This window comes from Accipiter gentilis, chromosome 24, assembly GCF_929443795.1.
Source record: "Accipiter gentilis chromosome 24, bAccGen1.1, whole genome shotgun sequence".
In the NCBI taxonomy this organism is placed as follows: domain Eukaryota; kingdom Metazoa; phylum Chordata; class Aves; order Accipitriformes; family Accipitridae; genus Astur; species Astur gentilis.
The window spans coordinates 9,838,603-9,851,116 of record NC_064903.1 but is presented as its reverse complement, the minus strand read 5'-3'; the positions used below and the strand labels follow the sequence as shown (position 1 = coordinate 9,851,116).

The window sequence follows — 12,514 nt, the reverse complement described above, 5'->3', positions numbered from 1 at the left end:
AATAATGCTGCAGAACACACAGCATCTTGGGCTGAGTAAAACAAATGACAAGTTCATAAGAAATATATTCTTCTAATTGAGTTTAAGGCACTAAATAACCACTGTCTTCTAACAAAGAATCAGATTCATGGTGGTTATCTCTACATTAATTAGGAATAAGACTGTCACATGGATTTTAATGAAATAAAGTTATGTCTGTGGCTTCTCTAGGATATTAAAGTCAATTTATCTGAGGAAGACAAGTAATGGCTGGCTTTTTCTTTTTCTAGGAATTGGAGTTCATTGAGGAAGGTAGCAGGAGTTAGCACTGTCTGAACAAGCTCTTACCTGTTAAGGTACAAATTCCGAGAGCCTCAATTACCAAGATGGAATTGCAGAAATCCAGCAGGCTGATAGAACACAACACAAATTACTGCCATCACACTAGAGCACAGTGTACCTCGTGGCTGTGAGCATAAGGTACAGATAGCACTTAAATACTCAGCAAAACATTTTTCTCGGATACAAGCTCCTAAACATATTTACCTTAATGCATTTGGCCATATGGAAATTTACTTACCAGCATAGCTTGGGACAACTAACACTCCACATCCCGTGTTGCTAAACACCACACTAGAAACGTAAAACTAAATGGGAGGCTTTTAGCTATCTTAGTCCAAAACCAAGACTGCCAAGCCCCACTTAGCACCTACAAATGCAAACATCCAAGTTTCTGTCACTGGACGTGACAACCCTCAAGTGCACCAAGCAGTTCAGCAACTACAGCAACCAGCAAGCTACAACAGCAAAAGGTTTCCATCTCTTTTCACCTGTGGGGCCTCACTGGACCAATCCTCATGAAAAACCACAGAAGAGCATACTGGTGTTACCTTAAGACCTTAGTCTTATTTAGTGTTTCAGTGATGAAAGCACTCATTTCGTACACATTAATTAAAAATTTAGATCCCCTCCTGTATGATAAGAAGCATGAATCTCCAAATTAAAGTTTTTATTTAAAATAATTAGATTTTGAATGAAACACAAAGTTTCTCTTTTAGGTCTAATCAGAGGTAACGCTGATGACAGCAGACACCTCAGCCCTTCACCACTATCAAATGTCTCCTTGACCACTCCAGCCCCAAGTCTCTTAGGTGAAGTGGACAGGACCTGTTTACTGAGACACATTCTCTGCACAGCCTTTCAAACAAAGAAGTCTCTCTTTTTCCACCTTCCACACCACCAGTTTCAGCACAGATAATACATTTCAATTCTTCAGTCACTACAGAACAGATGACCGCAGAGATGTTCCACAGCATGGGCCTGGATACCCTGTGTGGCCTTTACAGAAGCATTGTGAGCTTGTGTTTGAAAACACAACTGCAGAAGTTCACTCTACTTAATTGTAATAAGGGCTGTAACAAAGGCAATAGCTAGTGTTTTGATACAAACAGGATTTTAATTCAATCCAAGTGTTTTCTGTACAACAGAAAGGTTTTTATCAAAAAAAAAAAAAAGGAAGTGTTACTTCACTTGCAAGAACTTGCACAAAGAAGTTTCGGAACTCTAGTGCTTCAGGAAGCCAAGAATTTTTTTGAACAACCAACCATGTGAGGTATTGTTATAGATGTTATAATCCTGGTTTGGATCAGTCTCCACCACATACAACTCTCCTGCATGGACATCCTCAAAGTTAGCACTGAAGTTGTTAGGATTAAACTGAACCCATACAGTATACCTGTAGTCAATTGTACGCATGGAATAGCCCATGATTCTGATGTCTTTCAGCTTCGGCTTGTCAGAGTTCCACTGAGGAGTGTCTGCAGGCCGGGGATATTGGCTGAAAGCAACAGGTTCTTCATTAAAACACCTGTAAGTGTCATCACACACAACCTTCTCTTCCTCCACCTTCTCTTCAGAGGCATTAAAGTACCGGATAATGCTTGCTCCCTCAGTGCACAGTGCAACATGAAACGAAGTCTCTGGGCACGCAGGAGGAACTTGCAGGCCAGCAAGTTCAGCAAGTGTTGAAAACAGAGACACAAGCTCAACCACTTTTTTGCTTCGCCCTGGAAGAAACATGAAAATACAAGTTATGGAACATGATGGTTTGACACACTGGTAGAACATTTTTAGAAACTTATTCTGATAATTAAGTTGGTGTTTTATTGGAAGTGCTCCGTACTGGATTTGTGGGGTAACAAAAATCAAGGCAATTAAGATGTGCCAGTTAGCTCTGAAGATGCTCATCTATGCATTTATGATGTATTTTTAACAAGAAAATTTTTACACTTCTGTTTCTCAAATATGCAGCCTTCAAGATAATAATATTCATTACTTTGAAAAAGAACTCTTCAGAAAGACAAAGCAAATTCCAGTGTCAATAGTTTAACACGAGAGTGCCTGCATCAAAACAGTTTCCAATGCTACCATGTTAAGTACAGATGCTACATAGAGAATGTTTACGAATCACTGTAGGAAAGACAGCAGCCACCACTACAAAAGGAAGGTCAAGTATCCTTTTAGGCATCTACACCACACAATAATAAATCTCCTGCTGTGTTAATGCCAGTATCTAGCTGTTTCCACTAAAGCAGATCTAACCAAAGCAAGAGTTTGTGTCCAAGGATTCCCTTCACCATCTTGTTCCTTATCAGTACAAGAAGCACAATGACAGTACAAGAAATCAATGACACTGACTCACGCTGCCTGTAGGCAAAAAGCATCATTACATCACCACATCTCCTTTACACATATCCACGGCAAACAAAAAATAAATGCTGGAAATTTACCTTGAGGTACCAAGCTTAAAATATGGCTAAAAGGGTCAAGGTAGGGAAAGACCCTCTCTCCTTGACTAACAGAGGAAGTTGTCATTCCTGGTACATAAAACATCAGCGGCACACGGGTGGCAACATCAAAATTGCTGTATTTTGCCCATTCGCCATGTTCTCCCAGGGACCATCCTAGATGGCAAAGAATACAAGTCAGAGCAGATACCAGGTTGTAATTTAGTAGTCATTTCTTTTTCACTGTAAATTGACTCTGGCTGTTGAGGTCACTAGTCTGGTTATCAAGGTTATATTAAAAGGTAAATAACAATCTGTATTTAAATATAACAAGATTTTTCTCTAATGTGAAAGCTATTTCAACAGCCATCTAAATCTTGCAACTTGATACTCTTTTATTAAGGAAATAATTACACCTTTCCTTATTTCCCCTACTCTAGATTAGAATTAGGAAATCAGCATTACAACAGCAGAAAAGAGGAACTGGGGTGTGTCACAGCGCCTGCAAGAGTCTCCAGATCAAATCCACAAAGCATTCATTTAAGGTTTGGGCAGCTGCCAGCTCTCCAATACTCCTGTTAACACTGTAACTGAACTTCCCTTGGAGCCAAGGCTGATATCTATGCCAGACTGCCATATCAGGATGTTACCCCTGAGGAAGCAACAGAGATCAAACTCTTTAGCTCTCCTCTTCCTCTTGGAAAAAATGCCAACATGACTTCCTTCTAAGCAGATTTATTGCCAACTTCACTTTGGGGGAAGACAAAGTTGTTCTATGACAGCTATGTTAACACATGATTTTTCTGGATCACTTTGCTAGCCATGGTACTGGCAACACCAACTGTTTACAGTTAACCACAGCAAGGAAAAGAGGAATTCAGTTTACAACAGAAAGTTCAAGTCAAAGTGGCAAGTCAGAAGGAACATCTAGAGTCACTTTAGTACGAGAATTATTAACCCCATTGCTCCACAACTCATAAGGGCTTGTTTCTACACACATGCTCACAGAAGTCAACCCAAATTAACTAAATATGTGACTTTAAATGGATTTATTTAAGCTATATTCTAACTGTTTTAAGTCAGCTAAGCCATCCCCCAATTAAAGGGATCATAGGGGGGGTATTTTAACGAATATTAGAGTATTGAAATAAACATTAAATGCTTGAGGTACTTGTCCCACTGTGCTGGAGAAAGTACACCTTGAAGCATCTGTGGCTGTAGATAAGTCCACGCTGCAGCAGGTACACCTTGAAGCATCAGCAGCTGTGCATGAGGTCATGCTGGAGCACCTCAAAGCATGTGGCCCTGGATAAGCCCACAATAGAGCAGGAATCCCTTGCTGCTAGCCAGGCTAGGAGCAAGGGGAGGGCTTCCTTGCAATGTTAAACCCTATAATCTGGCCCAAAGAGACCAGGGGTGGAGATAAGTAATGGAAATACCTTTAAATTGCTGTAACCCATGATTTGAGTTGCATGTTATAAGAATTACTATAGAAGGAACCACTTAAGCCAATGGAGGACAAGCATTTCAAGAAGTAGTGCAAGTGCAGCAGTGACCTGACTTGAGCTGGCTTTGGTACCCAATAACTCTACACAACACACCACCTCGCCTGTCCTGAGTGACCACCGTAACAGATGGAGTTATCTGGAGTCCAAAGTCACAGACTAAATGAACCCAATGAACATTTTGTGGATATTTGCAGACATTTTAAAGACATTATATAGGGGTGGTCCATACACTAAGAGAATAGTATCTGTGTATTATATCAAAGGATGGGAAGAGGGGTGGTCGTTAATGAAGTTGTATTGGATAGTATGGTACTTGAGCATGACATAAATGGTATGGAATAAGGGGTGGACAATATGCTGCTTTTGTCTGGGATAGAGTTAATTTTCTTCACAGTAGCTACTATGTGGTAACCTTTTGGATTTGTGCTGAGAACAATGCTGATAATACAGGGATGTTTTAGTTATTGCCAAGCAGTGCTTACACAGAGCCAAGGCCTTTTCTGCCTCTCACCCCAACCCACCAGTGAGGAGGCTGGGGGGGGCACAGGAAATTGGGAGGGGACACAGCCGGGACAGCTGACCCCGACTGACCAGAGGGATATTCCAGACCATATATGACGTCATGCTCAACATATAAAGCTGGGGGAAGAAGAAAGAGGAGGCCATTCGGAGCGATGGCATTTGTCTTCCCAAGTAACAGTGACACATGATGGAGCCCTGCTTTCCTGGAGATGGCTGAACACCTGCCTGCCAATGGGAAGTGGTGAATGAATTCCTTGCTTTGCTTGTGTGTGCAGTTTTTGCATTACCTATTAAACTGTCTTTAACTCTACCCACAAGTCTTCTCACTTTTACTCTTCTGATTCTCTCCCCCATCCCACTGGGGGCAAGTGAACAAGCAGCTGCGTGGGACTTAGTTGCTGGCTGGGGTTAAACCACAACACCCACGATTCAAATTCAATCTTTTACCACTACGATCCAGAGTGTGCAAGACCTCAAATATGAGGGGGGAGCCATATTGCTATCAGTTTAGATGCTCTGCAAGCAGCAATGACAAGTGCAAGAAAACACACTTCAGCAGTTAATGAGAAAGCCTGTCTCCCACTGTACCAGATGGCTCTCTACAAATTGTAAGGGGGGAGGAGTGGTCGCTAGCATTTCACAGCACTGTTCCCAGCAAGAGTCACTCCCGGGGTAGGAGGTGGGAATACAGCAAGCTCAGCCCAGAGTCCTGGCTGACAGTCTCATCACTCACTAGCAAACCCTCAACCTGATTAAAGAGAGGTGCCTGCAGGGGGACAGAACTAGCAGCCACAGAATCCTGTGTCAGTCCATTTAATTAGAGACAGACTAGCCTGATACACAAGGTATGGTAGCTCTGCTGTACATTGTATAAACACACACTTGATTAATATGCCAGCACTGAGTTGCACAATTAAGTTATTAACAGGTAGCTGGAGAAAGATTTAAATGCTTACCATGATCAGCAGTAAAAACTACTATTGTGCTATTTGAGAGTCCTACATCATCCAAAGCATTCAAGAGCAGGCCAACTTGCACATCCAGGTAAGAAACTGCTGCATAATAGCTCTGACGAATCTGCCGCTGCAAGTTAAGAAAACAAGGGAGAGTCAAAAAAAAAAAAAAAAGTTAGCTTTTCCTGAGACACACACACAGGAGAACCAGTGGGTGGCTGTGTAAGTAAAGGAACTAAAGGATTTTACTTGTAAAGCTTTATTTTTTAAGCGTCTATAGTCTGATTAATGTCCCAGAAATGGTAAACAGGGAGGGGACAATTAGAAAATTCTATCTTCCAGAAGTTCTTTCAAGCAAGATATTGCAAACCAATCAGTTCTGCTTCTCTCACTGTCCTTATTAAGTGCACCTTATTTTGGCATAAGCACTGGAAAAATCAAGGAAAATCTTGCAGAAGATACACTGAGTGGTGGCTTGAAACAAACAGATTCAGATAATGAAAACAAACACAACATTGGTAGCTGCTACGTACATTCCCTCATATACAAACCAGGAACACATACCACTATCCCTAGTTGATAGCCGATCTCTTCCTCTCCGCCCCCAGTAGCCTGACTGCAGTTACAGTGAAGGTTTGCCTACAAAGCCAGAGGTGACAGTATGCACAGCATATGCACGGGAATTCATAGTACTTGCAAATTGTCAGTTACTGAATACCTTGTAACATCTAAGAGCAGCTGACTGCTCCCTTGCATTTGAACAAGTTAAGGCAGTTTGACTTCAGTGCACTGCATTGACAGCTTACCTGGAAGTCATCTGGAAGTGGTCCATATGGGAAACTAACATTTAATGCTTCCACATCATCCCTCTGTCTGATATCCATCCAGGGGTTGTACGCCACAGAAGGTAGTTTCTCAGGCACCCAGGGATCTGGGGCTAATGTGATGTTTTCCAAGGGGTACAACTTTAGAAATTCCTTTACAATACAAACACATAAAGAATGCCCTCACCTCTAAGGTCTATTGTAATCTTTGTGTCGTAAAGCAGCAAGCGTTTCCCTTGCATGACCCTTTAATATTCTTACAGTTTACAAGGCTTCACTCCCCCCTCCCCCAGAGTGTAAAAGGTAGCAATACTATGCTAGTCAGCCCCAACCAATTCCTGAAAAATACTAAGTTAGTAAGTACCTAAAACCAGCCTCCTGTAACTCAAAACAATACTGAAATATAAGGTCAAGCATCACTTCCTCTGAAACGAGTAGGAGTTTTGCCACCAACTCAAACAGGGAATGGATCTTGTAAGGCCTCATTATCTCATACTCCATCAAGCTGAATACCATCTCCATGCAATAGCAGTCACCATTGTGGTCACAGAAGCCTAGCTTTTGGGTGAGTGGTCACAACTCATTCTCATTAGACATTCTGAAATGCAACACAGGCGACTGCTGAAGTTACACAAAATCAAGGCTGGTTTTCAGCTCGCTTTCCAGAAACAATAGCAATGAAGCATTTGCAGAAACAGCTTTGAAAAGCAAAAGCAATGCTTGTCTAAGTTCCTTTCCCTATAGGCTCCTGTTTCCTCACCTGCGGGTACCTCAGAGGGATATGTGGTTTGTGGTAACCAACAGCCAGGAAGAATTTTTGCTTGTTGTTTTTCATAACATTCAGTAAGCGTATGGCCTCTTCAGTGCTCTGAATATCAGGCAGAGTACCACTAGGCATTTCTGTCACATCCACTGGGCACACCAAGTTAGCATAAAGTTTTCCATCTTTTCCCCTACAAGTCTTTAATAAAAAAAGAAAAAGTAGTTAAGTAACTTAGCTTCTGTAAAAGCAAAGAAGAAATCCTCTGTTCTGTAGCTTTCAAACCAATTTGTTTCTCAATCCTTCTACCAACAAAAGACTGCAGATTGGATACAAAAGGGAATTTCACAATTTCTATGAATATTAAAGGTGCCGAGTACATTGATGACTGAGCAGACAGCTTCAGGAGTTCAAAAATGCAACTTCCATGTCTGTGGAAAAGCAGAATCCTCTCTAAAGCTGGGGAGAAGATTGAACATAGCCATATGGGAAAACACACAGCTTCTATGATGAATAGAATCTCTAACCTATTGGCAAGAAGGCAGAATTTGGTTCTACTATATACATGCTTTTTATTCCTCTTGATCCCCAGAGCTCATAGAAAGCTGCCTGGAAGCTACTGACTTAGTTGCTGAGCAAATACCAGCAGTGACTGATGTATAATCAGAGAAGAAAGATATATTAGACTAAACGGTTGCCAGGAAAAGGTGGCCTCAGCAGGGTGTTTGGGAGAGTTGCTAAATGAACATAAGAAAAGTACATCATGAATGCAGATACTGTTGTTTTTAAAACCAGTCCTTTTCAGCAGTAAATGCAAGAACAAACCATCACCAAGGCTGTCTGTAGCCTCATGGCTGGAGCTCCTAGCTTTGCAGTGTATAGACTCTAGCACACGATGCTACTGCAATGTCTGCATAAATTTTGGGCTACACTTAAGAGTAACAAACATTCCAGTAAACTGAATCAGATGATAAAGTTTCAGATTGTTTAAAGATTATTTCAATTATGGCCTCTATCTGCTCAGCCCAGAGCTCTTCACTGAGTTGATTTAAGTTCACCAAGCCTATTGACAATGTTTTGTCACTTAATAAGCAGAGCAATATTAGTGTGGAAACTGACAACTGCTCTTTTCAGATAAAGGAATTCATGACCTAGACACAAATTAAGATCTCTCTTTCTTGCAAGCACTTTTCTATCTCAGTAACTTAAGTTTCCAAATATTAATTTAGAAATACTTAAAACATATGCAGGATGGGCACATGAATTAACATGACACACAACTGACAAGAGAGGCCTTCTTTTGGAAGGCTAAGAAACAGGATATCAAACTAGCTAGTTGTTTCCCTGCACAAAGTTGCAGTCTCAAAAACCACAGGGTATAGCCTGTGCTTGACACAAAGAACTTGGTTATATCCTGAAAACCCTTCTTTGTTAGGGTCCCACAAGTCACCCTTACCTTATCGTTTTCATACTTTTCAGTTGAGGGATGAAAGGGTGGAATGGACCAACTGTAAGGATAGTCATCACTGTAATTGGATGAAACCCCTGAAAAGGGTAAAGATATTAGAAATGCTCTAACAGTTCACTGAACCAGGAAGAGCTCAAACAAGTTTAACTTTTCACTTTTTTTTTTTTTTAAATAAGCTAAATGATCTTTGACAATTGAGAAAAAGAAAAACTTTTTTACTTTTATTTCTTGGTTAAGAGAGACATTTTTCCGTGAAATACAACTTTTACTGGTAAGGGAGACTCAAGCTTTTTGAATAACCTTACCTAAGGGAACAGCAACAAAAAAGCCAACCAAAAAAACAGGAATAACAACAGTCTTCATGTACATCCTTAATTAGCTTTACTATCAACTGAAAGTTCATATATCCACACAAGTTTACTTCTGCAGTAAAGAACTACCAAAAAGAGGGTCAGTATTTTTCAAGTCAGCAGTGTTACTGCTTTTTAACTACTGAACTAGGTTCCTATTTATTTGGTAGTATTAGTCATACATTCTATATCTCCTGATCCAGACAGACAGCCTATTATGAAACATGTATATACAGAACTAAGACAGTGAGGCTGTTCAGTAACTTCATCTTCAGCAGATACCTAACTTCCAGACATATTTTTAGAATGTTAGACATTTATTCCCACAAGCCCTAGACAAGATGTGAAAATATTAATTAGATAACAGTCATCTAATATATTAATCTCTGATGCCTTAAGATTTAAAATTAAGATTTAAAGACAACCTACAAATCATTGTACAATCTGGCTCATGAATATGGTTTAGGTTGTCAATATAGACAGGAATCACACAGTTGATACTTACGTGTGGAATCTGTTTGTGAGAATGTACACGTTAAGCATGTGTATATTAAGCAGATAACAATTCAAACCATACCAGGGTGAAAAACTTTCCCCACAGATAAGGTCACATAGCCATTCTCCTTGAAATACTGTGGCATCGTGGAATAGTTTCCTGCATGTACCCTCCAGTAGGAGTAGAAATCGTACAGGCGGGTAGTATCAGGTCTGCGTCCAGTAAGAAATGACACTCTACTGGGAGCACACACGGCTTGCTGAGGAGAGAGCCAACCAAAAAGAGAATTGATTTGGAATAAAAAGCAACATACATACGATCTGACTTAGGTGTAGCTAGGCAAAATATCTGAAGGCTCAGAAACTGCAGTTAAAGTGTTACATATCACTTCAAGCTGGAATGAACAGGATCCTTATTAAGAATATTAATTCCCAGTTGCAAGCTTTTAGCAAGATATACATTTACCTATCTATAATTTTTCCTCAAATAACCAATTTCTAAGCACTAAAAGCTTTGGTTATGCAGCTAGTAGCACAAAAAAAACCCCAAAGGTCAGGTTGTGTTAAAGACAGTGCTTTTGAAATCTAGTAGCTCACACACGCAGAATTAAGCAGAAGCAGCAGATGGACTGTGCTGACAAAAGCCCAAAGTCTAGTTCATCTGGAGTGCCTTAAGAATAATGAAAAGGATAAACATACGGAAGGTCCAGGTTATGGTCCAAAGGCCTCACCAATTCTGTTTCAGATTGGCAAGAGCCAAGAGTTACTGCTTTAAAGTCCTAATCCCTAGTCAGACTTAGGGTCAAATTTCTAATTTCTCAGCAGAGAGAAAATTGGGAATGTAGTCATCCTGTGCAAAGTATTAAAGAACAATTAGTGAGATTTTGAGTCCCGTATTTAAGAGTGATGCTTACCACACAAGCTGCCCTTTCATAAAAGTCTATAGATTTCCTCAAAAGAAAAAAATTTAAAAGTAAAAAATAATCTTTTATAAAGAGTAGGGAAAAAAAATAATTCCAATTTAGTAGGACAGCATTTTTAAGCAGCACTTTGCTGCTAACAGTGGAAATGTAATGTCACATTACACTCCTCCAAGGGCTACACAAATATCATCACCCAAATGCCCCATTTTAATTTTTCTCACCTTAGTAAAAATAGGTTCATACAGTACAGTTCAGCCCAAGCATTTATTTTCTACTGGAAACACTTCAGGTTAATAAACACTTGCTTTTTCCAGTGGTCTGCCTAACACCTACTGTGATAAAACCTGTAATTATTTTGCATAGAGAAAGCATTTTTTAATTAAGTCCTCTCACCTGTGCATACGCATTGCTGAACACAATACTTTGAGAAGCAAGCTGATCAATGTTTGGAGATTTCACAAGCTTATCTCCGTAACAGCCCAAAACGGGACGCAGATCATCCACAACTATAAACAGGACGTTCATGCCATCTACGAAGAAACAGAATTAGGAATACATTGGCATTCTCTCCAGCTGCCTTCAGCTGGCTACAGAAAGGTGGCGTGAAATAAAGAGGTATTTTATAGTTCCAGCCGCTACTGAATTCTACACCGCCTACAAGCTTTGAGAGGGGTGTCAAGCCGCAGGTAAAACTCAGACACGGCTACGCTAGATAATCCTGCCGCAAACAGATTCATTACATATCTATTTTAAAAACGCCCCCTTAAGGTGGCGAGCTCCATTACGGCTCAAACGGCGTACAGACCACGCTGGAGCCGTGTAAGGTCGGCGCCTTCCAGGCGGCAGGCCGACCTTCCCCAAAACCCTGCGCGGGTCACGCCACGAAGCGCCCGGGGCCCGGCCCGCCGCAGCTGAGGGGAAGGGGCGGCCCCGGCTCCCCCAGCGGCCCGGCCCGGCCCGGCCGAACGAGCCCCACCCGGGGCCCCCCGCCGCACCTGCGGGCCCCACCGCCACCCCGCGGGTGCGGAGCCGTCGGGTCGCCGCCGCCTCCGGGGCGAAGGCGGAGGCGCCGCGGGGAAGCCCCAGCAGGCAGAGGCAGAGGCAGAGCCGAGCGGCCGCGCAGGGCGGGCGGGCCGCCGCCATGTCCCAGAGAGGCGGCGGGAGCGGGCGGGCGGGCCGGCTTCGGCCTCCCCGGGGCGGGACCGGCTGCTCCGCCGCCGCCGCCGCCGCCGGGAGGACGCCGTTCCCCCGCTCCGCCACACGGTGGCGGCGTGGCGCCGCGCAGGGAGCCGCGGCCGGGCGGGCGGCCCCGGAGGCTGCAGGGGGAAGGGGCGGCGGGGGCTGCGCGGGGCTCGGGCGGCGGCCCCCTGGGTAGAGCGCTCGGGAGAGGCGCCGGCAAGAAGGCGGGGAGGAGAGCGCGGCGGGACCGGTGCGTGTGGGTTGCGGCCGCTGAAGAGGCAGCGCTGTAGGGCACGGGCGCTCCGGCAGGAGCCCCTGGGCGCTCCCCGCGGTGGCTCCCTGGGCAGGGGAATACTTCTCGGCGTTCTGACAGGTGCTTCTTTCTCATGCAAGCGACGCTGGGGAACGAGGAAGTCAAGGGTTAGCATTTGGAGAAGCTGCCTCGGAGTCGTCCTTTAATCCTATTTGTTAATCAGTTCTACAAGCAGCGAACACTGATTTTTGTTCTTTAAACAAACGCCGTGTTTCCAGAGTTACCTCAAGCTCTAGCAAGGTCAGGTCCCTGTAGGCTGTTGGTGAGCATGCAGGTTCTGTGCGGCGTGGGGGTGTCGCTATCAGTGGTTTTTAGGACTTGCCATCGGTGAGATACCAGCGTCAGCTGGGTGGGCTCCGCCGTTCACCTGTGCCAAGGCGCTCTCCTCCGTGGCTATACGGCAGGCAGGGCCTTGCTTTCAAGCCCGCTGACCTCTTTTTTTCAACTCGGCTGT

The 12,514-nt window shown here is 43.2% G+C and overlaps 1 protein-coding gene across 2 annotated transcripts; it reads right to left on the bottom strand.

Annotated features, from left to right (window-relative positions):
• Positions 1 to 1,415: 1,415 nt before the first annotated feature.
• IDS (iduronate 2-sulfatase) lies at positions 1,416 to 11,711 on the bottom strand. 2 transcript variants are annotated; one of them, XM_049827963.1, is made up of 9 exons: positions 11,564 to 11,711; positions 10,962 to 11,098; positions 9,728 to 9,905; positions 8,789 to 8,877; positions 7,333 to 7,533; positions 6,555 to 6,725; positions 5,752 to 5,878; positions 2,769 to 2,942; positions 1,416 to 2,045 (listed from the first exon to the last, which is right to left on the bottom strand). In XM_049827963.1, exons 1-9 carry the CDS (start codon positions 11,709 to 11,711, stop codon positions 1,543 to 1,545), a joined length of 1,728 nt encoding a protein of 575 aa, XP_049683920.1. In that variant the 3' UTR covers positions 1,416 to 1,542. The 2 variants fall into 2 exon arrangements, with proteins under 2 accessions (XP_049683920.1, XP_049683921.1); XM_049827964.1 differs by lacking the exon at positions 11,564 to 11,711 and adding an exon at positions 11,309 to 11,508.
• Between the last annotated feature and the right edge of the window lie 803 nt (positions 11,712 to 12,514).

Coding starts and splice junctions, on each gene's coding strand:
- IDS (XM_049827963.1), bottom strand. CDS start 11,711: ATGGCGGCGGCCCGCCCGCCCTGCGCGGCCGCTCGGCTCTGCCTCTGC. Junction 8,878..9,727: donor GGGGAAAGTTTTTCACCCTG/GTATGGTTTGAA, acceptor TACCCTTTTCAG/GGGTTTCATCCAATTACAGT. Junction 2,943..5,751: donor AGTTTTTACTGCTGATCATG/GTAAGCATTTAA, acceptor TTTGCCATCTAG/GATGGTCCCTGGGAGAACAT.